At 41.8% G+C, this 24,505-nt stretch overlaps 1 protein-coding gene across 2 annotated transcripts in view; it reads right to left on the bottom strand.

Annotated features, from left to right (window-relative positions):
- Positions 1 to 17,060, bottom strand: part of TERT (telomerase reverse transcriptase) — a 28,581-nt gene extending 11,521 nt beyond the window's left edge. For both annotated transcript variants that reach the window (XM_042048869.1, XM_042048868.1), the window contains exons 1-8: positions 16,625 to 17,060; positions 13,700 to 15,584; positions 10,530 to 10,725; positions 6,112 to 6,301; positions 4,645 to 4,827; positions 3,179 to 3,340; positions 2,689 to 2,784; positions 723 to 808 (exon numbers count right to left, since the gene is read on the bottom strand). In XM_042048869.1, coding sequence (XP_041904803.1) covers positions 723 to 808; positions 2,689 to 2,784; positions 3,179 to 3,340; positions 4,645 to 4,827; positions 6,112 to 6,301; positions 10,530 to 10,725; positions 13,700 to 15,584; positions 16,625 to 16,852 — 3,026 coding nt within the window. In that variant the 5' untranslated portion in view covers positions 16,853 to 17,060. The remainder of the gene's footprint in view (positions 1 to 722; positions 809 to 2,688; positions 2,785 to 3,178; positions 3,341 to 4,644; positions 4,828 to 6,111; positions 6,302 to 10,529; positions 10,726 to 13,699; positions 15,585 to 16,624) is intronic.
- Between the last annotated feature and the right edge of the window lie 7,445 nt (positions 17,061 to 24,505).

Below are 24,505 nucleotides of genomic sequence, written 5' to 3' on the forward strand. Positions count from 1 at the left end.
TTCCAGAGCAAGAAGCTATTAATTCTAAGATACATCACTCTGAATTTACAAATAAAGATCATGTAAGTACTTCCTTTTTCAGACATGGTACACATTTGCCACCTAGAGGCAAAATACAAATACCAAGTCAGTATCTCTACCAACACAAGAAGAAACCTGCACTACCACCTTCTGTAACATCTGATTCTTAATTTTGGAGTTGCCAATAATTTTAATTCCTGTTGCTACTGCCTTTTATTTTTATTGCAACTTGCCAAATAGCAAAACCATGCAGAAAAGGTTTAATTTTGCACTACAGAGAAATGATTAACAAGGCTTTTGCATGATTACTTGGATGTTACCCTTGCTTTTGCTCACACTATGGATCCCACCATTTTAAAGTACTTTCCTTTTGAATTACACTTGCAGTTTTAAATGAAGGTTATTCCATATTCTATGGAATAATAAATTATGAAGGTTATTCCATATTCTATGGAATAATGCATTGTGTATAGTTAACATCATCCAGGTAGGAAAGAGAAATTTTATTCAATATAAATTTGTTTCTAAACTCATCATGCTTTTTTGGAGCTTAAACTGATACGCAAATTTCAAATTAACATGAAATAGAAATCTTTAAAAGACAGCTACCAAAAGTCCATAGAGTCAATTAAAGGTATCCTCTTAACAGAAAACAAACAAACCAAACATGCTATACAAAGAATAACTAGTTTCTTTTTTACCTGTTCCCAATCTCCAGGATGCTGTTATGTATCATTTGAAGGAAAAAATTAAACAGGCTGGAACTTGTCTCATTGAAAGTTAAGCTCTAAAAATGTGACAAAACATTTGAAATGAAATGAAAATGAAATGAAATGAAAAACACACTACAACTTTGAAGACACACAGAAATCTTTAAAAAAGTGGACTCTAGCAGCTCAAACCCCGAAGTAAGTGAAAAGATAAATCCTAAACCAAAAATGTGAACACACATACTAAAAAGCTGCTCACATCCAACAAGTTAATTTTTTGTTGGATGTTGGGTTTTTTTTGTTTTGTGTTAGGAGAAATCAAACATAACATCTAAACACACTTTTTAAAGTGCTGGCATAATATACTGGATTATTACAATGTATAAGACCTCTGCTCTTTTGGCCATTTTCTATCCTGTAGGACAATTTCTGTATGTCACGGTCTGTACAGTTCCCCAAGTTGAGATACACTTACTTGCCCATTCTGCTGCAAAACACACACTTTGCCAGGTATTACCAACACTTCCATGCATGACTGTACACCCAATATTTATGGAACATTTTGTTAAAAACTGTTTGATAAAAAAATCCATTTACAACAATTTAAATAACTTTAACAATAACTTCATTCAAATTAAAATAAAATTACTTATTACTTGCATAGATTAGGCAGCAGACAAATGCACCCAACTTTTGATAGAGCCAACTTTTGATTGCTTGCATTGAAAAGGTAACGTGATGTACCTGTGGTACAGACACCCAGCCTGACACAACACTTTTCTCAAAATACTCTATTCTTTGAAAATAACAACATACAAATTGTTTTCAAATGTAAAATAGTTTTAAATAGCAGGCTGTTGCTCATGCAATATCTAGCACAGTTTTCTAAATCAGTTCGAAAAAATGTGCAAAATGTACTTTTACATGAGACGTCCAGCTAGTTTCCTTTTTCATTAGACTTTCTTATTTTTGTAGGATACTGGAACTGTACACCAGACACACCATATATTCTACTCCTATGTCCACAGATACACAAGATCATTTTACTTGTATGTTAGAAATCACCTTTTGTCAACCCTGTCATTTTCCACTGCCAGGTTTAGAAAAGAAAAATTTAAAGAGGAATTATTAGCCTGAAAGAACATACCTGTCTGCTCATTTGATGCTCAGGAGATGCTGTAGGTTGTTATTATGGAACCCCATGATTCCATAATAGAAAAAGACTGAGCATATCAGCTACATCTATGCCTTTGTCATGCTCCTTGCACAGAAGGAAGTCTTGAGAACAAACACTTGAATCACAAGAATTAAAACAGAAGCATGCCTTCTTCTCACAACAAAGCATCAGTAAGTAAATTTAAAATACATGTAATTTTTGTATTTTAATTCAAATTTTAATTCACTGAAAGCAAGAAATCTCTTTAAACAAAAACTTTAAGAGTTGATCTTGTTTGTGTTGCACTTAACTCCCCTAAAGAAGTGTTCATTTTCATCAACCTTGAGAGGTAATCCTTAAAATAAGTCAAGATGCCACATCCTTAGCTACTTAGCGTATAATAATTTTGCTCATTCTTACTTCTGTAGGTTTTGGAGATAGCAAGTGCTGAAGCCCTTCTTTAATAGACAGTTAATTTCTCACTTGAGAACTGTTGCGAGAAACAATGAAATTAGAAAAGGGAAAGAAAACACTGGTTAAAACAAGAGTTTGAGACAATAATGAGAATCTGGGACAAGTCTCAGACTTTTTGCCAGATGTCCTGCCTGGTGCACTCCTCCCACTGAACACTGACAGCCTGTTACAAACACCAAAGAGGAGTTGACAGAAGTCTTTCTAGAGAAGGTGCTGGGTAACTAGACAAGAGATAATGCAACCACATAACATGTACAAACCAATAAAAATCTCAATCTTCCTCTAATTCTTTCTTTTTCAGTTGAAAAGAAGCCTCACAAAACTCACCTGTTCAACTACTATTGCATTTTGCAATGAGGCATTCTCCTGAAGCTGGGACACAAACTGCTTCATGTCTGGCATAAAGTCCTTGAAAGTAGAAACCTGTGTAATTGTTTAAATTGTAAAGAAATAAATGATGAAAGCAGTGGAAAATTCAGTAACTGACTTCTTTTATTCAGTGGAGATCAAAGGACTAGCCTTACTCTGTTATTTTAATCCAACAATTCATCTACTGTTAAAATGAAATGTCTCATTCACAAATCTCTATTTCCATGACACATTTATCTCTATTTTTACTAATTGTGAGTAAAAACTTTAAAAGGTGTGGGCGAAAAAGAAACTTTTCTACCTCTGGAAAATATCTAACAGTAGTAAAAAAGGGTTTATTAAGTACTTAACCAATTCAAATTGTGAGTAAAGAAAGCTATAAAGGAAGACTTTTCCTGGGACCAAAGTAAGTTTATAACAGCAAACAGAAGAAATCAGGAAGTCATACATGTCTCCTATAGAGCCTCTTGGCTTTTCCACTTGGGGTAATCATAATCACAGCATAGCGCCGTATGCAGTACACAGTTCTCTTCTCAGGCTTCAGGACCCGCGAAATCACTTCCACAAGTTTCTTGTGAGGAATGGCATCATAAGCCTTGGACACATCAGCCTGAAATAGAAGAAATATCTTCCACTACATATTCAGCAATATTGTTGTGAACATTGTGGTAGTATAAAAAAAGTATTGCTGTAGTACATAAGCAAGGCTGAAGGATAGATCACATGGGAGTAAAATTATTGCATCACTTAGGCCAAATTTGTGACAAAATAAAAACTCGCCACTTACCTGAAAAATCTTCCCCCACTCATCAAGTATTCCCTTAGAAGGGATATGCAAATCATCAGTTTTAGCACAATTCTTATTATTAACAGAAGATTATACCATATGCAACCCTAAATCTAACACTGAACCCTCAATCATTTAAGTTAATAGCTGATATTTTTATGTTTAAATATTATAAGAAACTTTCCTCACCATATGGCCATGGAAAGGACATCTTAGACTTTTGGAAAGCTGCAAACCTACATATTTTACCTTTCCCAAGCCTCATATTGGAAACCTACCTCTGCTTTTACTTGTCATAGTCAAAACTGAAAAATTCCTGTAGAAGCGACAATCTTAGGGTTATTATACACAAATTATGTCAATGACATTACCCTTTGGCTTGAAAGATAACAAGACAAAATTACGAAAGTTATTTCAGGGCAGGATGACAAGCGACTTATGAGAGATGAGAAAGGAGCCCCCCTATAATATACATAAATCTGTGTAATTTACATATTTCTGTATACATTGCCCCAGTTCAAAGCTATGAACTGAAATCAAACAAAATGTTGTCTGCTAGACAGAACTGACGAAAGTGTGAAGAACAAACTCCTTCAAATAGTGGGTTACAACAAGCACTGATTTTTTCAAAGTGGGAGAAGAAACTTATTGGAAAGACACCAACTAGAAGTCATGTGTTCATTTTCAACAGAAACTAATGACACTGAGATAGAAAAGACCAATTTTTTAAGAGACAGTGAATTTATTCAAATGCACATAGGATGTTTTTTCTGGTTTTCATATGGCTCAAAAGCCTACCTGAGCTTGTATCTTTCTCCCACTTTGATACCCAGCTAAATGTAACTGCAAAAAATTCAGCACATGTATAGAAGTGAGAGCTCCTACATGACAAAAAAGTGGACAGAAAAACACCCAAGTAAAGGAAGCTCTACTGCAGCGACACCCATCCACAAAAAGCAATCAACCACCCCCATCAAAAAACTAACCAGAGTCTGTTAGGTATGCACAAAATTTTATTTAGAAAAAGAAATAATTATGCAGTCAGGTCACAGCTAATACAGTTATAAAAGTATCTGCACAAGCTGGTTTTGAAAAGCTAGTTTAAATATCTAATTAAAAATACATACCTTTACACAGTAGAAAGGAGGAATTTCACCACCAGATTCAAGAACCTTTGTAACAAACTGCTTCCATGTCTTGTAGATATCATCTTTCCCAAACACTGAAGAGCCTATAAAACTGGCGTTTATAGTCCGTTCATAATTTAACACACTAAACAGATTTTTCAGTTGAGTGTTGTAATGATTCATCTAAAGAGACCAAAGAAAATCACCTTAAACTATGTTGAAACACATTAAATTCTGTGCAATGCAAAGATAACAAATTTACATGAAGTTTGAGATTAAATTTATGTATCTACTATATTATTTTGTTCAACTGAAGCTTTCAGAAAGCCTGAATATCACTGCAGTAACTACTTCAAAGTGACAAAACAGTCTCAGAGATTTTTATTTTGGTACAGTTACATCCTATGGAAAATGCTTTTGTTCCTATACTTGACTCTTGGAAATCAAGGTGTAATAGTTAGAGTGATAAACAGATAAATGCCAGAAAATAAAACCACCATTGATCTGAAAAAAACTTCTTAAATATCATTCATTCTCTCTGCTGGAGATAATGACAGCAACAAGAATAGCAAACAGAAGGTGTGCTCTGAGACTTTATGCTAACTCCAGCTGCACCATCAGCTGGGCCTCTGGAGGTACTTTATCCAAGTAATTGAGCTAAGATTTAACTCAGCTGTGGGGATAGTCAAGCACATCAGAGCAGCACTGAAGTCGTGCAGGTTGATTAGCTCTGTAAACACCATAATATGGAATATTATGTGCTTTTAGCTGATGCTCTTTTTATCTGGTCTGCGATCACATAGCGTGAACAGAAAGTGCTATGAAGCTGTTGACACCTCACCCACCTGGGGAATATTCAATCTTGTGAATGAGACCCAGCCTTAAGGAAAAGCAATTTATGCAGCCATGCAAGATGGTGAAACTGGGCTGCCACTATGTCTTCCAGTTAACTGCCCTGTTAAACAGATTATTCTATGCACTGAGTGTTCTGTCTCTGTTCCCATACTGCAGTTACTCTCAGCTTCCTTCCTGTCTCTCTACTATGCTTGCTCCAGCTTCCTTGCCCTTCCTTAGGCACTCTTCTGTAACACACCCAGCTCACCACTGTTCACTGGCTCCACAGACAGTTTCACAGATCAACATGCACCCATCAGTATTCAGGCAAATCCCAACAGGCCAGACTCATCCATACCAAGAAAACGGGATTACCTTACAAGTTGCATCATTCTATTGGGCTCATTTCCTAAAGACAGGTTTGCAAACAGAAGTTTGTGATTCTGGAACTGGAGGCTTGTAGTAATTAAGCATTGGAAAGGGAGAAGCTAAGCTGCAACAGACCCATTCAGCCATTCTGATTAGAATGTTACAGTGCACCATGTTAAAACTAGTTTTGCGTAACAAAAGTCCTTACTCCATTTATTAGTTACCAACATCAAATGCACATAAAACAATGAAGAAAATAAAAACCTTCTTTTCTCTGCTTTCCCTGCTGAGTGCTTGTGGTTCAACAACACCGCTCACTTTTACTATGGGTCTCAACCCATTTGGTTTGGGAATAAACCGGAGCTTTGATGCCACAGGAACAAATTTTTTTTGACGGATAGTTTCAATCTCCTCTGAAGACAGAGGCCGTAGCTGTACTTTGACAAAATGGTTTCTAAAATACAAATACACACTTAGTGTAAGCAACAGGAAAGGCAGAAAACAAAACATTCAACGTCTTTATGACAACTAAAGCCAAACACTTTTCTAAGACAATACAAATACTAACCTCTGCAGAAACTGACATGAAATTCTGAATTTCAGAACAGTATCACAGTATCTTAATGACAATGTAATACAGTAAGAGACCACACATTTCTGCTCAATGCAAATAAAAACCCCTTTTAACAAATTAAAATTTAAGCACAAATTAGTGGAATACATATGAAAATTTTGACATATGTTTTATGCAAGAAACGGGAAGTTGGATATTGCTCATGGTTTCAGAAGTTTGAAAGACATTAACAAAGTTGAAAAGAACCTTCTGAAAACTATTCTAAGAGAGCTCCTGGGAAGGACTTACAAAGAGTAATGGGCTGTTCTACTCCCAACAATTAGGAGATCTACCACTTACTAGGAGTTACAGCTAACTAAGGTGCTAGGATACACAGACAACATAAGGGCTTTAGGTATCCAGGGCTTTGATGAGCAGCTGTCAGTTGAAATGAACAGCAGAAAATAACGAAGAACGTTAAAGGCGCTTAAGTCACAGGTTCTGAGCTTCCCAAGTTCACCTTAACGGGAAATGTGTTTTCCTCCCAGATCCCCCCTCAGGATTTACAGTTCTATGCAGCTTCATCAAAATCAATACTTTTCCATACAATGAATCAGGAAATGGTGGTGGAGCAAAAGCCCTTGTTTCTACTTAAGATGCAATGTTAAAGTACCCTACCTGCAACATAAAAGACCTGGATCAATCTCCTGCACTGCTTGTATTGTTCAGACGGACAAAATGTGCCCTACAGACTAGTGGTTATGATATTACCCTGGGAAGTAGGTGAGGCAATTTCCAAGTCCTCACAAAAGACGGGACATCAATCTAAATTTGCATGAAGACTTTTTACAACCCACATAATCCAGCAGGCTGGTTTAGCAAAAGGAGGCTACACTATTACAAAAGGCAGTGGGTGAATGGTGGAAACCTGGTAAAGATGCTCTAAGAGACACCTGAGAAGCCAAGAATGCAGGTAAGAGAGGCACACAAACACTTCTCTTTTGTATGCCTATACAACTCAAATACAAGCTCATGATCCAGCTGCTTGGGACTCCGGGTCTGAGGGATACAGTGCATGATACCTAGAAGGGATAGTAGCATGCAGGGCCAGGGAGTTGAGGTAATGAAAAAGTTTTGAGCATTTATATTCAAAATTTGAAATTAAATTCCTGGTACAGATGCTGCCCAAAGGAAAGCAGAAACGACTGCCTTTCCACAGTGAGGGATAACTATTATTTATAGAATTAATTCCTTGCTGAACACATAAAACATCATCTACTATACTATTAGGCAAATAACCAAGACAAAACAAGTAACTCCAGTTCAACAGAAACAATTTAAGGATCAAATCTCCATCTCTTTACAGCTCACATTCAAGACTGGAGGGGAAAAAAACCCCAATGAACCTCTATCCTTATTTTAAAAAATATTATTTCCTTTGAAAGTGAAGTCAAAGGCCCGTTACTGGCAGATCTTCACTCCTACCTCTGGCCAGCTGCGGAACTGGATGCCATTGTGCCTACAGCAACATTCATTGCTTATGTCGTGGCATTTATGGCAGTGCTAATGATTTTGAATGTGTGCTAATCTAGCAGCCACTGAACCATGCTGCCCTCACTGGCACCCACAGTGCTGTTAAGCACTGCAACTTGAAGGAACTTGACTAGATGGTCCTGCTGTCTTTTGACATCTCACCTCCATCTGATGGGAGAGATTCAGAATTTCTGCAGCATTTTTAATCTTCAGCAGCCACTGTGTGTGGCAAGGGCATGAGCCTTAAGAAAATAGGTGCTGTCACCACAACATTGGGTTCATTATTTTTGAAACACAACTTTACATTCTGCAGGCTATGTAACTTGAAGTAACTGTAGCATAAAATATTTTTCTTAGTAATCCTGCTTTTAATTTGGGGAATGAAGTTCGATATAGCTTCAAAAATGAATACAAAGTTGTCTGTGTACAATGACAGCACACTCTGACCTCCACCAATACAGCAAGGCTAATATACAGAACCAAGGCCCCTCACAGAACCGTGCTCCATATCCTTGAGTGGGATTCTGCCCAGGATGATCTACTCATAAGGACAGTCCTTCAAGATGAGGATTTACTCCCTAATGACAATGCAGTCAATGCAAAGGCAAGCTCGCAAGTAAGGTCCAGGTCCACCGAGTCCAGCCTGTTCCATCCATTCTCTTCCTCCAAAGGAGGATGCAGGAGAACTCAACAGGAATCAGTGGCTACCAATGCCTTCCTGTGAACCAGCTCAGAGCAACTGCCTTGAGCAGCTCCAGCTGAGGAGAACCGGAACAACAAAACAGCCATGAGGGCAACAACAGAGGTCCGCAGATACTCTTCCTCCAGCGAAGATGGAAGCAGCTCAATAGCCTTTGGCACTGATTCACCAGCAGTGCATGGAAACACCAGCTGGTTAAGAGCAGTGTCTGAACAGGCTCAAAATGGCCAAGGCAGCCCTAAACACCTGTACCCCCGTAACTGTAAACCCCAATTTCTCTCCTCCCATGTGAAGTTGGCAGCTGGCCACCTGCATGAATGCAGGAAGCTGGACTCGTGGCTTCACGAGTACACATCACACTTGAAAAAGCAGTGCGGAAAGCCCTGTCAGTGAAGCTTAACTGCAGCTGCTGGGATCAGACTAGAAGTTCTTACAAACTAGGACTCCCGCAGCCAAGAGCAAACATCCTGTTCTTAGAACACGCCTTTGACAAGCATGCAGCAGCACTTCTTTGGGATGTTTCTCCAGCTTCCAATACCCTGCCTTCCAAGCCAAAGATGAGAAGGGGCTTCCTGCCAGGTGAGGAAATCAGAAGAAATGAGACTCTAGATTAGGGTCTCTTGAGTTCAAAGCACCTTGTCCTTACACATTGGGCTTTTCTGGGAAACTGGGAAAAGGGACAAAAGAGCTAAATCCCAAGTTGTTTTCCTTTAATCACAAACCCCACTAAAAATCTATTATTTACTACTTCTATTATTATTTTTATTATAGCTCTAGTATGTAAATGTCAGTACTTGATCATATTTTGTGCCAAAAAATAGTCTTTAAGTACATTAAAACTCCATAAAACACTAATTGCAACACTACAGCTGTTAGTTTGAAGACAAGACAAACAGAATGTGTGGGACTGAAAATTACATTCTACCACTACTATTTAAAGTGCATATTCTGTGCTACAACTGCAAACAACATCAAGACTCCGTTAAGTGCAAACACAAATGCAAAGAATGGCATTGGAGAAATCAATGCTGAAATCAGGGAGTGACGGGGCAGGAGGGGAAAAAAATCACACGTAATATCGTGGACCAAGAGATCACTGCAAAAGCAAAAGGTTTACCATATAAAATAGCCACAAAAACACAAGACAAAGTATGCTAATTTTTCACAGTTCCAAAGCTCTCTCAGACACCAGCAATTTATAATGAAAATCTGAAAGATGTGAACTAGGGAGATGGGTCCACAACACTGTTCATTAAAATTGCCTTTCCTGTTTTAACACTTAATTGTTTAAAATTTAATCTTAAATAATGCCCTAACTTAAATACATGCATGCATTTTTAGGACCAAAAAACCAGCATGGAATTCCAGCTGTACTACAAAAGGAGCTGCAGCTTCTAAATCCCTTAACCTTGAAAAAAAAAAAACCCTAAAGTCACTAGGCTACTGCCTGATTTTTATGAACAGAGTATTACAGAATTTCAGCAGAGCCTTGGTTTTGTTATTTCTAAATTAAAGTAGCTGAAGCAAATTGAGTATTTTTAAAATGAACTTTCACAAGGTTACCTTGGGATTCTACCACTATGCTTTACTCATTGTTAAAAGGTGTAAAATACAGACTTATCAAAACAAAATCCTCTTCATAACGGACTTTGCTATTGCAAAGATGTCTCTTCTAATAAAGAAGTCTAAATTTGAATCAGTTTTCTCACACAAAATATTTCTGAAACTACAAACTGTGTATGCTACGGTCACAGGCTGAATTTTCCTTTGGGAAATGAGGCAAACAAAAGGAGGATAAATGGGCAATAAATCAAAGCAGAAATGTAACTTTACACTACAAAACACATGATTTCTACATATCTATCCATTAATACTTAATTAGTTTTCTAGTATTACCTAATTCCAATGTTCTGTAACTTGCCCCAAATAAGCTTTCGGTAGTAGAAGAGCATGTTTTTCTGGAACATGGTCTCGGTGATATAGAAAAATGATCTGAGTAACTCAACAACATAGGTATCCATCAGCCAGTATAGGAATTTGGCCAAAAGTTCTTCACGGAAACAATGTTCATCGGCAGGAACAAAGTGACCACCTTCAATAAACAATTCAAAGGTAGTTATAGTAACTATCAACCCTTAGTATGAGTAAAGAAACAGAACACACAAACAAGAAACGTGCGCAACATTCTTGCCTTAGCTTGAGGTCATGAGAAAGAAAAACCGTAAGTACAAGCAATTACACAGATTTGCCACTCCAAATTTTCAGGACATTAAATAATGCAACTGACCCAAGCTTAAAGCACAAATACAGGAACTAACCTGCAGTAACAAATTGACATAGAGGATACAAATACACACACCATAGTAGACCAAAGACTTACTTTCTTCCCTCGGCATTGATTGTGCAAGATCTTTAATGCACCACGGCAAGATTGTTGTGAAAGGAGAGGTAAAATCAAAAGGAACAAGTCTACTACAATATAAAGCTTAAAAAAAAAAAAAAAAGAAGCAAAAGACTGAAAATACTTAGGTATACTGTAAAAATTAACAAAATTAAACTGGGATGATTTGGGGAAAAGAATGATATTCAGATTTCCCAATTACATGAAAATTAATTGGTTTCAGGGTTAGGCTTTATTTCAGACATCCTATATAAAACCTATTGCTGCAGCCAAAGGAAAAAAAAAAGGAAAAAATTCAAATCGCCTGAAGTCCATCAGTACTTCCAATATTTAGATGGGACAACAATTATGAACCCAGAGCATTCCTAACTACTGTCAATTTTATGATCACATAAATCTGTAATTACGTCTAAATACGGATGAGCAGGGAATAAGACTCTGGGCTACAATAACAGTTTTTTGGCCAACTTCCAATAATAATTATTCTAATTACATTTAAAGAGTAGATTTTAGCCAAAATGAAACAGGATTCTTAAAGAAACTATACAGAAATACTAGTCTAGCTGCTTAGCACAAATTATGATTATGGCATGAATGTGTTAAAAACAGCTTAACTTTGATGCAACAGAACTGACACTAAAATTTATAAAATGGAAGTCAGTTTTCAGTTTCCTACTCTCTTTAGTTTTTGCATGCTCCAGGGCAGAGACATTTTCACGTATTTACAGCACTTAAAAAAAGACTACTACTATTTTAACAGAAGCCAGGTAACATCAGTGAAAAAAACCCACTGTTGGAAAACTCTCTAACTGAAGAGCTGCAATATGCAGTTGTAATACACAAATTAAATCAGGATGCTGATAGGTAGCTGCTCTGGAAACAGATTATTTCTTTTCTGAGTTCTTGACAACAGACGTAAACAATTACTACAATTTAGGAAATTGTTGAGAAACCACTAGTACTTTTGGAGGAAAAAACAACCATACCTACAGTGCAGCAAAGCAATTAAATGCATGTTTAAACATCAAGCACATGGGAATACTCTCATGAAAATTAAAATAAGCCTATATGTTGCTTTTCCTGGAATATGGCCAAAGAAGGGGGCATTACATTTTTAAAGATAAGATGTTCCAAATGATTATGAATCAAACACACACTTTACAATAAAGCCTTTTAAAATATTTAACTCCTCAGAATCTTGAAAAGTGTAGTTTTGAACCACAGATTCTGAATAAAGAAATAATATATTTCCTAGAATCAAGAGTTTCTTATGAAAGTGTAACCTCCCCTATTTTTGACATCAGTTCTCAAACATCTGACTTTCTATTTTCCTCCTAAACTAGAAAGAACCTGTAATAGTTTCAGAACTTATTGCACCTTTTAACAAAAGAATACCATTTTCAGCTCACATTACTGTAGGATCCACGTACACTATCAGGTAAGAATAAACACTGCAAGCATACCCGTCAAGGAAGTGCAACCCACATTGTATAAACGGAGAATAGAAGCACGAAAAATGAAAATATGCATTAGATCCTACAGCAACCAACCACAGGACTACAGCTTCAGCCTAGATTTAAATCCTAGGATAGTGTCTGAAGAACAAACTCGAGGAAAGGAAGATTCACCTGTCATTGTAAAAGAGGACTAAACAGAAATGGATTCACACAGAATTTGGAACAATCAGATGTTGCCCTCCTGAGAGCTTTTTAGCCAGGGACTGCACAGCCTGGGGACTTCTGCACCACCAACTACCCAGGCTGCAGCAGTGCTCAGTAAGGGTCTCTTGATCCTAGAGAAGGGCTCTAGAAAGGTGATGGATGATGACAGCCCTTTTTACAAGGACACGTAATGATGGGACAAGGGGGAAAGGTTATAAACTGAAAGAGAGTACATTTAGATCAGATGTTAGGGAGAAATTCTTTACTGTGAGGGTGGTAAAGCACTGGAACAGGTTGCCCAGAGAGGTTGTTCATGTCCCAGCCCTGGAAGTGCTCAAGGACAGGCTGAACGGGGTTCTGAGCAACCTGGTTTAGTGGAAGGGGTTCCTGCCCACGGCAGGGAGGTTGGAACTAGATATTTAAGGTCCCTTCCAATCCAAACCATTCTGGGATTCTATGGTAGGCAATCCCTGTATTGAATGGGTCCCATACTCACATCTTTCTCACAGGGGTGATGTGAGGGAGTAAAAAAACCTGGGTTTTTTCACTCCCATAGCAGAGGAACACATGCCACTGCAAGTGTCTTGATTTGCTTTTAGTTCTTTCTGAACTCTTACAGTAACTAACAGGCAGACAGCCTTTATTCCTTACGTGCTTAGATCAGACTTCGAGGGATTTTCAGAGTCACTGCAATTTGGATAACAGGAGTGGATGGGAAAGAGTTTTGTTTTTTGTTCAGCCCAGGTTCTGAATTCATATTTATGAAAACATCATTCTGTTAAACACAAAAAGCATGAATGCAAACAAGTTTTGGAAGGAAGACAAACTTAAGCGTCCTTCCACCATCAGTTACAAACACTACTAGGTTTGCTCCCTCAGCTATGGTTATTACCAATGAACTCAGCAATTCGGACTCCAGGTTCAATATCCTCCCCTTCCCACCTTAAACATGAACACCAAACACCTGACAGCCCCACCACTTAGGTCTTTAATATAAGAAGTACCTTTGCCTAGACGAAGCCACATGCAGTCATTCACTCTCATCCTCCACATCAACTCCTGCAATGAAAGCTTAGCAAACTTCCCCCTGGAAATGAACACTTTGACATTTTTTAGGAACCGGCACTTGTTATGGTTTGAACCCCAAAGCTCAGCAGGGATGACCTTGTCCAGGCATTCCCTCACAAACATGTACACCTGCCAGTGGCTGCTGTGCTGCTTGAGGAGCTCCCTGAGGGCTGAATCACGTGCCTCTCCTAGGTTTTGCTCCTCACTCTGTGACTCCCCATGCACAGGTTCTGCAAGGGAAGCACCTAAGTCGTCTGGCACATCAGTGTGACGAGGTTCACATGTGCTGCTTGTCACACACTTAGTAGGCTCTTTCCCAAACTGTTCTGCTTGCTTCTGAACCTCTGCTTCCCCAGGCAAGGCTGCCTGACAAGACAGCTTGATATTTCTCATAGTGATTTCAGATATCCGAACAGGGCAATTTTTTCTCAAGAGAGCAAAGTAAGCACACTTTCCATGATTGTTTAACAGTTCCTGAAATGTATCCCTCATTTGCCAGTAGCGTTTGGGCAACAACTTCTTTCTCCGCTTGCGTTTTGGCAGATTTTGGTTATGGCTTAAGAATATAGCTTCTACAAGGTGTCTTCCACCTGCCTGAGAGCTCTGCAAGCGATTCAATAAAAATGATTTAGGAAAACATTCTCGGAAACTCCTGCGAGAGTACAGAAGAGACTTCCTCTCAACATATACTGCAGAACTCAGGAATCTATTTGGTAACTTCTTTGACAAATGAGGTTGGGGACTTTCCTGCCTTCTGCATTTTGAAGAAATACCCTCCATGGGTTTGGTTTGTCCTGAAGCCAACTGAGATTCATACGTATGCACCTCTACTCCTTTCCTACGGGATTCTGCTTGCATTTCAGTGTTGGACTCTAAAGGTTTGTTACTCTGAACTCCCCGCAGAAGAGAGCTTTTACCCCACACAAACTTCTTCCTGCCACGAGATGTGCAAACTAAAGAAGGACCAGACACAGCATTGTTACCTCTTTGAGAAATATGGGGGGTTTTAATGAGACTTTCAGAATGTGGTGCTACATACTCAGTTTCACATCTCTCGGAACTACTTTGGTTTACATCAGGAATAAGACTACAAGCCTTTTCCTCTCTCACTTTCTCCCCTCTTTTTGCCCTCTTGGCTGGAATTTCAGGTTGTTCTCCATGAATCTTCCTTTTTAGGGATGGAGCTGTAGCTGAAACACATGAACTGGAGCCACTCTGTTTTTCCCCATGTTCAGTAACCACTCTGATCTGTTTGCTTGCTTTAGAAACAACTTGTGCAGAACACTGGTCACTGGGCACTAAGCTTCGTATCTTGTTATTTCTTTCATTTCTCATTCTGGAGACGTTATCTTCACATCTCTGTCTGCATTTCCACCCATATGACTTTAAAAGATAATTTCTATGAAACATAAGCCTTTTTTGCACGTATTTAAGCAAGCTAGTACGTTTATGCTTTGAGAGCCTTTGTCTAACAAATACCAGGGATGAGTCTACATTACATGATATAAGTTCATAAACTGGTTGCCCACAAACTTGGTAACAATTACTAGGGGGAACCAGCATAAAGACTGCACAGTGTTCCAATAAATACATCATCACATCATCCCCTATCCTGCTCAACAGTGTCTCCCAGAAGCCGCTGATGCGAAGAGTTTCTGTGGCAGTATTGGGTAGGTAGCTGTATAACTTTGAAAATGGCACGACTGGGAACTGCGAACTGTTTTCATCCGGTAAGGAGTATCCATATGCGAGGACATTCTTCTTTTTTTTTTCACACAGTCTCTGAACGACTCTTGTGGTGACTTCGCTCTGACTAGATAACTGAGGAAACAAAGAAAAAAGAAAATCAGCTTTCTTTACTTCTCCATAAACCACAATATACCCTCTAAATAAAAACTTATGCAAAGATACACAGCCCTACACACCAACTTTCAAACCAGTATTAATGATTCACAAGCATTGCACCCAAAAATTAAGATTTTCCAAGCGTACTGCAAGATGTTCACATGTAGCAACGCAAGCCAACGACTTCAAGGAAGTCTTTTTAATATCTGCCCTTTTGATCCCGGTTTTTACGCCCATGGAACGCCCTACACTACTCCCCTTGAGTCCCTCAGCAGCTCAGACTCCACTGCCTCCAGGTCACCCTGCCCGTGGATCCGCGTTCGCAGATCCCCGTTTGCAGGCACGCATCCGTACATACCTGCTCGCGCAGGCTCGAACCGCCAGGGAACTAAGCTAATTTTCTTGAGGCCTCTATTTCCTTTTATGTAAAGGAAAGTTCAACTAAACGACTCGGTACACAATTCCAAAACCCACTCAACAAGTTCGCAACATCTGCTTCCTACCACAGCACAGTTTTGCTCATGCGGCGCTAAGAAAAAAGCGGTCCTCCCTCTCTGAGACGTTTTTTCTCGGCTCGATCACTGACCTACGGCCCGTTCTACTCACCTCTTCCCTAATCTCTCACGAGTGGGGCACTTTCCATTCCCAGCTGCTCCCCGGCCACATTCGGCTTGTTCATCCCTACCCACATGGGCACGCAGGGAGTCAGGGAGCCCCATGCACACAGACCTGCAGCGTTATCCGCCCACCGGCACCTGGGCTTTGCTCTCCCACCCCCGAGAGGAGGCAGGGGGCCGATCCCCCACCGCTCCCCTCTGGCTCCGGGGCCAGGAATGAGCCGCGGATGGCTGTGGGAGCCCGGGAGGCCCGGCCGGCAGCAGCCACGAGGGGCCAAGGGCCGCCGCGCCGCCCCCGCGCACGCACGGAGCGCGGGAAGCGCGGTCCCCGGGAAGCCCCGGCAGGGCTCTCGCTGCTCGGCGAGGGCGGCAGCCCCTCGCCCCCGGGCCCCTTCCTACCTGCTGGAAGGTGAAGGGCCGCGGGATGGCGCGGGCGCCGCGGGGGACGCACACGAGGCACTGCCCCACGAAGGTGCAGTAGCCGGGGGCGTCGTCGGCCCGCAGCACCTCGGCGTCCCCGGCGCCGCTGTCCCCCAGCCGCCGGACGAAGGTCTCCAGCGGCACGGCCTCGGCGTAGCAGCGGCGCAGCGCGGACAGCACGGCCGCGAAGGGCTCCCTGCCCGCCATGTTGCGGCCAAGGAGGGCGCGGGGCCACCTGAGGCAGCCGCGGCGCCCCTCCGACCGCGCCGCTGCCCCACCGACAGCGGGGAGCAGCTGCTTAGCGATGAATGAATAAGTAAATAAAAGTATTAACTGGAGAAGCGGGAGAAGAAAACCAGCCAAAACATCCTTTTAAAGCTGCGGTGCGGCTACTCCGCGCCGGTGCCCCCAGCGTGGCCGCGGAGAGGCGGCGGGCGGGGCCGGGCGGGGCGGGGCGGGGCCGGGCGGAGGCCGCTGTCCAGCTCCGCCGTCGGGGACCGAGCGGGAAGATTCCCCTGCGGGGAACGCTTTTTTTTATCGGGATGAGCACTCCACTGGGACTCTGTCTGAAATAAGAGCAACTGTAGGAGAGGTTGTGGTGGAGATGAACAGACTAAACCCTAAAAATACCGAAGTGGCTCATCCTGGTTTTTTTTTTATCAAACTCATGAATGGAGAAGCCAAATAGCTTGCGGGAGCATGTAACCTCCTACTCCAAGTTTGCCTTGGTATCTGAAGACTTCATGATAGAAAATTTGATGCCAGACTGTGAAAGGGATTGCTATGGAGTTCTGGGGAAGTGCAGGTCTCTAAGCCTGATGTTTGTTCCAGGCGAGTTAGTAGAAATCATAGAATTACAGCATGGTTTGGGTTGGAAGGGACCTCAAAGGTCATCTAGTTCCAACCCCCTTGCCATGGGCAAGGACAGTATCTGTGAAATATCTGTGCCATAACAGAATTAGGAGATGTTGGGAGATATACAAATTGCTCAGCCAACATTGCTCCCGTAAGAGGGAGTCCTGCCTTCGAGTTCTGTCAAGTGTTGGAAAGACATGAAAATTACCGTCATCTGGTTGATATATGCTACTTGAATTTCCAAAAACCTTTGCAAGGAAATGTGTCACAACACACGGCATAAGTTTAACAAACCCAGGACTTTTGAATAAATGTTTGGGCCAGATGGAGTTAGCACTCTACCACGGAGGGTCAGGTGACTGCCTTCCAGCTGGGCTTCATAGGTAGGTTGCTGCGAGTATCCTGCAGAAATATAACAGAGTTCTCTCTTTCCCAAAGATTAGAGAGTACCTCATCTTTGAGAAGAATCATCTGACAGATCCCATCACGGAGAAGGTTATTTTTTCAGGTGTGTCACTGGGTGAAGGGAGATATTAGTGTCCCTGTTGTCATGGTGGTAGTGGTGGTGCCATGCAGTGAGTAATTCTCACCAGTGGCAGGAGCAGAGGTGTAGAAGTTGTGGGTCTACTGAGACAGAGTAATGTGTGCCTTCCCTTCCTCATGTGAAGGCTTTACAGACTAGGGAGTGAGGTCAGCATCCTACTGCTCGTGGAGGACTGGTCTCCTTTCCTACTAAAACAATGAATTTCTTCCTGGGAGCGAAGCAGCTCATCTCCTAACAGCAGCATGGCTGAGGAGACAACTCCCCTGCACCTTGTGACCTACAAGTTGAGGCATTCCTACATCACTTCCCGTTCAGCACTGCCTGCTTCAGCCCTTAACAGAGATAGCTACCCGCTGGCATTTCCAGGTGAGGGAGAGCAATAACACCAGGCTTCATGGGACCTCAGCGAGGCCATAACTGAAATACTGCACTGCCACTGATACTGAGGGGCAGGGGATTTGGAGACAGTCTGAATCCATCTGCACCTAGGGTAGGGATAAAGCTGATGCCCTAGGTCTGGCTTCTGAAGGATCTATTTGACATGTATGTCCCCCCATCTCTCCGTTGCTCCAAAGGTGACAGCACCCCCAAGGTGGAATGTAGCCTGTAGCAAACACATGGTTCACCATTTCCTGTGAGAAACATGTTCAGGAAGAAAGTAAGACGAAAAGGAAGAAGAAGGGGTCGATTAATCTCTACTAGCTGTTGGCAAGTCCCATCCTGTGCCTCTTCCTGATGCCTTCTCGGTGGCAGTGATCACAGGGGAGAGGGCTGCTGCAGCCAATCTAAGGGGGCCTCTTTCCTCTTTCTTTTCACAGGTACCACGTGTTTTTCTGTGTGTCTACCATCAGGCTGGGGAGAGAATTCAGGAGGGATGGGGGAATGAAGTGACATTGAAAAAGAGTAAGGTGGCTTTTTTGGGGGTTTGGGTTTTTATGGAGGGGGGTGGCAGGATGAATAAGGAAAAGAATAGAATCACAGAGATGTAGAATCGCTGAGGCTGAAAGAGATCTATGGAGGTGTCTAGTCCACTCTGCTGCTCAAAGCAGGGTCACCTAGAGCAGATTGCCCAGTGCCATGTCTAATCAGGCTTTAATATCCTTAAGGATGGAGACTACACAACCTTTCTGGGCAACCTACTCCAGTGCTTTATCACCCTTAAAAAAAAAAAAAAGTATAAATGGGATTTCCTCTGTTTTAATTTGTGCCCACTGCCTCTTATCCTGATATTGGATACCACTGAGAAGAGTTTGGACCCATCTTGTATTTATTCACTTTGATATGATCCCCACTGAGCCTTTCTTCCTTAGGCTAAACAATCCCAGCTGCCTCATGATCTCCTTATATGTCAGATTGTCCTACTCCTTAATCACCTTAGTGACCCTTAGTTCTCTGTGCTCACTACAGTACATCGATATCACTCTTTTACTGGGAACCCAGATCTGGACAAATAATGGGGTCACAGTTCTCCTCAACAAAATTTATGCTTCAAGGCATACTTAACCTTATCCACATCCTGCTTTACAACCAGTTTCTGTGAAAGGGAGTTTACCCTGGGAATGGATGATGATAGTGGAGTGATAAAAATAAAACTCTGTTTTTACGGTCAAGCAGCAAAGTGAAAGGAAATGAGACGTTATGTTTAGGTCCAGCTTCAGTAATGGCTATTTAAAGAGGTAAGCTTTCTGCAAATGTGCCTCTCTTTTCAAAGCTCCATTTGAAAAGGCTACAGGAAACTCTTATGAGAAATATCACAAGATGAAGATGTAAAGTGTCTTTCAAAAACCCAAAGCTGTGTTCAAACAGAAAAGTAAAAAATAAATCAAACAATGTCAGATTAGTTTGATGAATAACTTCTCAAATTTGAAAGAAACATGAAACATCAGGAGTGGAACACCTTGCCCGGAAGTCTATAATGCAAAAATAGAGAAGGAACACTTAGGACAATCTTAGCAATACTGAGGAACTTGAGGGAGGCTCCTGTGTCAAATCTTTGCACACAGCACGAACTGTCTCAAGCTCAAGTACTGTGAATTATGTTGTTCAAGAAAGAGGAAAAAATTGTTCAAAAATCAGTGAGTCTCTATATTTAGATGGTAATTACCAGTGAGTTTAAAGGAACTCAGTGACTACCTAGGTCAAGCCAGAATGTGTCAGAATCACAAGCTATGATCAAGGATCCCAAAGGAGATCATGGGGACTACCTAGCAGTAAGTTTGAGGACTTAGCTGTGAAAGTTGACTAACTCTGTAGTAGAGAATGGATTTAGTCAACACGTGCATAGCTATGGCACATTGGAGGAGTCAACATTACATTTTCTGAGGATGACATTATATGGTACAAGGGGACATTCCTTTGGTCAGTTGAGGTCGGTTGTCCCAGCTGCGTCCACTCTCAATTTCTTGCCCACCCCACTCTGCTCGTGGTGGGGGCAGAGTGGGAAAAAAGAAATCCTGATGCTGTCCATGCACTGCTTAGCAATACCAAGACATGGGTGTGTTGTCTGTTAGTCACAGACCCAAAGTAGAACATGAACAACTGCTTTGAAGAAATGTAACTCTGTCCTAGCCAGACCCAGTACAATTTGTCAGAGTAATACCCCTTTTTGACCCATCACATCCATCAGTCTGAGTCATCAGCGACTGGGGGATCTTCAGCAGCTGTGGCTGATCTTGGTGCCAGTCTCACCCAAGGCTACTGCTTGGGACAGATCATACAGTCATATGCCTTTAATCAAGGACATCCCTTCAGTTTAACCAGCTGCTCAGTGTAATCCCTTTTTAGAGCATCTATCACGTGTCATGGCTTTTATCTGCTGTGCAATGAAGCCTGTTGTGACAGTGACCTGCTCTCTTCTCTGTTGGCTTGCATCTGCAGTCTTTGTTTTCTTTACAGTGGTCTTGGTAAGTGGAGTTGCCATTTGGTTCTCAGGCTGGCCCTATGCAGAGGGCATGTGGTGTGGGGAAACAAGCCCTTCCTACCACTGTTACCACAGTTAACAGACTTACATGGCTCTGGCTCTTCCCATGTCTGTCCACCACAATCCTCTGGACTGGGACTCTCCCTCAGAGCTGCAGTGGTCCCTTCACCTCTTAAATACTTTTTCCAGGCCACCATGTGTCTCTCACACTGTGTGTGATGGTACCTGAGTGGCATCACTCTTCTAACGCCAGCCCCAGACTTACTGTGGGATTCAGCTTCTCCCTACTTGCTTGTTGCTCCTTAGAACAGATGTTCAGCCCTTCCTCCCACATTTGCCTCCTCGAAGTCAGGTCTTAATTGCATCAGACACACTTTGTGCCCATTAAACACGGAACTTTTCTATTCTGTTTAATAAATGCTCAGTCCCACTATTTCCTCCACAAGCTCTTTGATCTTATCTCAGCCTCTTGTCTGGCAGCCAGCCATGCCCAGGTGTATCACACTTTGCTCTTCCTCAGACACATTCTTCCTCAGTTTTCACACTGCCTTTCAGTATTAGCGAGTTTGAGAGGAAAATAATTTTCCATGTGCTGATTTTGGCTAGGGTAGAGTTAAATATCTTCAAAGTAGTATTACAGGGCTACGTTTTGAATTTGTGCTAGAAGTCTTGATAACACAGAGCTGTTTTTGTTACTGCTGAGCAATGTTTACAAAGGGTCAAAGCCTTTTCTGCTCCCTACACCATTCCACCAGTGAGGAGGCTGGGGGTGCACAGGAATTTGGGCAATGACACAGATGGGAAAGCTGACCTCAACTGACTCAAGGGATATTCCATACCACATGGGATCATGCTCAGCATATAAAGCTGAGGAGAGATTGGGGGCAGATGGTGCTGAGGGAGAGGCTGGGCATCAGTTGGTTGGTGGAGTAATTGCTTTAATTTGCATCATTTGTCTTTTTTGGGTTTTATTTTCCTCTGTTTTTATTATTTTATGTTATTTTATACACTGACCTGCAACCCATTCTACCCCCCCCCCCCCCTTCAATCTCTCATGAGTGGGGAAAGTGGCATTTTTCATTCCCAGTTGCTCCCTGGTCACATTTTTTTTGTGATTAGCAGGACCAAAACATGCAGATGAACCACACCAATGAAACGTCTGCCTTGCTTTAGGCTGCTTGACACAGACTAACCTGGGGCTAGAGACTGCTACAGGCAAATAATGCCTGGTAAAAATGTTCAGAGTCAACTTTTTAAAGTCCAAAATAAGAGTAAGATAGTCCACAAGTCTTTGCAGGTGTGCAAGAATAGGAGGAGGACAAACCATCAAGGCAAGCATCAGAGCTCTCTTAATAAGGATTGTGGAGCTGTAGATGACAAAAGAGAACCTTAGGGGACAGAAGCCGAGAGGTAACTATACCCAAATACAAATTAGACTCAAAACAGCTTGCAAGAGGTTTTATGGGTACCATATGGCAAGGACTAAAAGAACAGTACCACTAAACAGAAAGCTGGGGGCACCATGGGAGAAGCTATCCTACTCTTTTAACCATAGACAAGCGTGAGCCACAATGCCCCAGTGTTAAAAGTGCCTTTTGAATCTATTTTGCTTCTTTTGATGAAGGAGGGGGGGTTCTAAAAAAAAAAATTAAAAAACCCCAATCAAACCAGGATTTTTGCTGTTAAAAGGAGCAGTGAGAAGTAGAATAGCTTAAAGAAAAAGCTGAAGCAAACTGATTAGCTCCAGATCTCCTTAAAAAGGAGGCATCACGGTTCTCCTTTTATACTAAGAGGAAATTCTTAAATAGAATAATAGAATGTGTTGAGTTGGAAGGGACCCATCAGGATGACAGAGTCCAGCTTGTGGCCCTGACCAGCACCATTCCTAAGAGTGACACCATGTGCCCAAGAGCATTGTCCAAACGCTTCTTGAACTCTGTTAGGCTGGTGCTGTGACCACTGCCCTGGGGAGCCTGTACCAGTGCCCAGCCACCCTCTGGGTGAAACACTTTTTCTTAATATCCAACTTCAACCTCCCCTGACTTCATGCTATTTACTCAAGTCCTATCACTGGTCACGAGAGTGAAGCGAATCAATACCTTCCCCTTTGCTTCCCCTCACAAGGAAGTTTTGGACTGTGATGAGGTGTCCCCTGTTTCCTTTTCTCCAGGCTGAACAGACCAAGTGACCTCGAGCTGCTCCTCATAAAGCTTCCCCTCCAGTCCCTTCACCATCCTCATTGCCCTTCTTTGGATGCTCTCTAATAGCTTAATGTCTTTTTTCTATATTCCCATAACCACTGGAGGATGTATTGATCCTCACAGACACAGGGCCAAACCTCTCCTAGTGGGAGAGGGGGAACAGTCAGAGACTGTCATTGGGCATCTAGGAAGGCTGGGCTCTTTCTCGCTCCATTTCTCAATACTTAGAGCTAGATTTATTCACTCACAGGGTTTTACACAGGACTATCAGGAAAGTGTAATTAGCATTGTAAGAGCAGTAAGATGCTGTGCTGGTAGTGGGCAGCCTCCCAACATCCTTTTCCACCTGTTTAGATTGTACTATAAGGAAAAGCTGTAAGTTGTAATGTAAGGGGTATCAGCATTACCAACAAATTGCAACACTTCACTTCTTCAAGATGAGATTGATCTTCTGATAGAAAAAAATGGAAAGCGTAGAGTTTGCAGAACAACTACAGAATTATGTGTCTTAATGCTTCTGTTGCCGAGCTGTAGGTGCTGTAGCTGAGTTACTGGAGTGTCATGTTAAAAGGGAACACGTACTGGTGCTGAGCCTGCAGTTCAGCAGCATCCACAGCCCCTGCTCCAGAGGGACAGAAGCACAGCAGAGCAGACTTCTTGAGCTCTGCTGATGAAACAAAACCTGTCCGTGCCGCTGCAGTTTTGTAAATGTTTGTCCTGTGGCTCCTGGGAATACAAGTCCAAAGGGTGGAAGGTCACCTCCTGGAGAATGGCAGCAGGAAATGATGAGCAGGAAGTAGCAGGGTATGGAAGTGAAGAGCTGTGCAGGAATAGAGCAGAGTCTCCGTCACAGCTCGGCGGCACTGCACCACGGGCCATCTACACCCAGAGTCCAGCCAGCTGCCTTTTGTCACTTACATCCTTAGAGAATCAGACTGCTGGGGTATTATGCAGTGCTAAGTCCTGGGCAAGAGCAGCTTCCAGAAGCATAGGATGGCTTTCTCAATTAATTCTAAAACAGCCCCAACCCAAAATCACAGTAATCTTTTAACTTCCAAAGCCATTAGAAGCCTAATGAAGATGAGACTGTGAGATGGTCACCTAGTAGGTTACAGCAGGAGATCCCATTAGAAGTGAGGAAATTTTTAAGTTACTCTTGGACACTTAAACAGATTCTAGATATTGATAATCCAGTGTGAGCTGGTTCATGTACAGAACCACATTTTTAGCTGATGCCATTACCACAGTGGAAAGTTAAAACATGTAATTTAGTATCTCCAAAGTTACTACTTACAGTTTTTTTATCACCTTTCTTTCCAGTAACAAAAGGTAACTCTTTA

Source organism: Corvus kubaryi, unplaced genomic scaffold (genome assembly GCF_017639235.1).
Source record: "Corvus kubaryi isolate FWS band 111438036 unplaced genomic scaffold, C.kubaryi_AGA036_p1.0 68, whole genome shotgun sequence".
Classification (NCBI taxonomy): domain Eukaryota; kingdom Metazoa; phylum Chordata; class Aves; order Passeriformes; family Corvidae; genus Corvus; species Corvus kubaryi.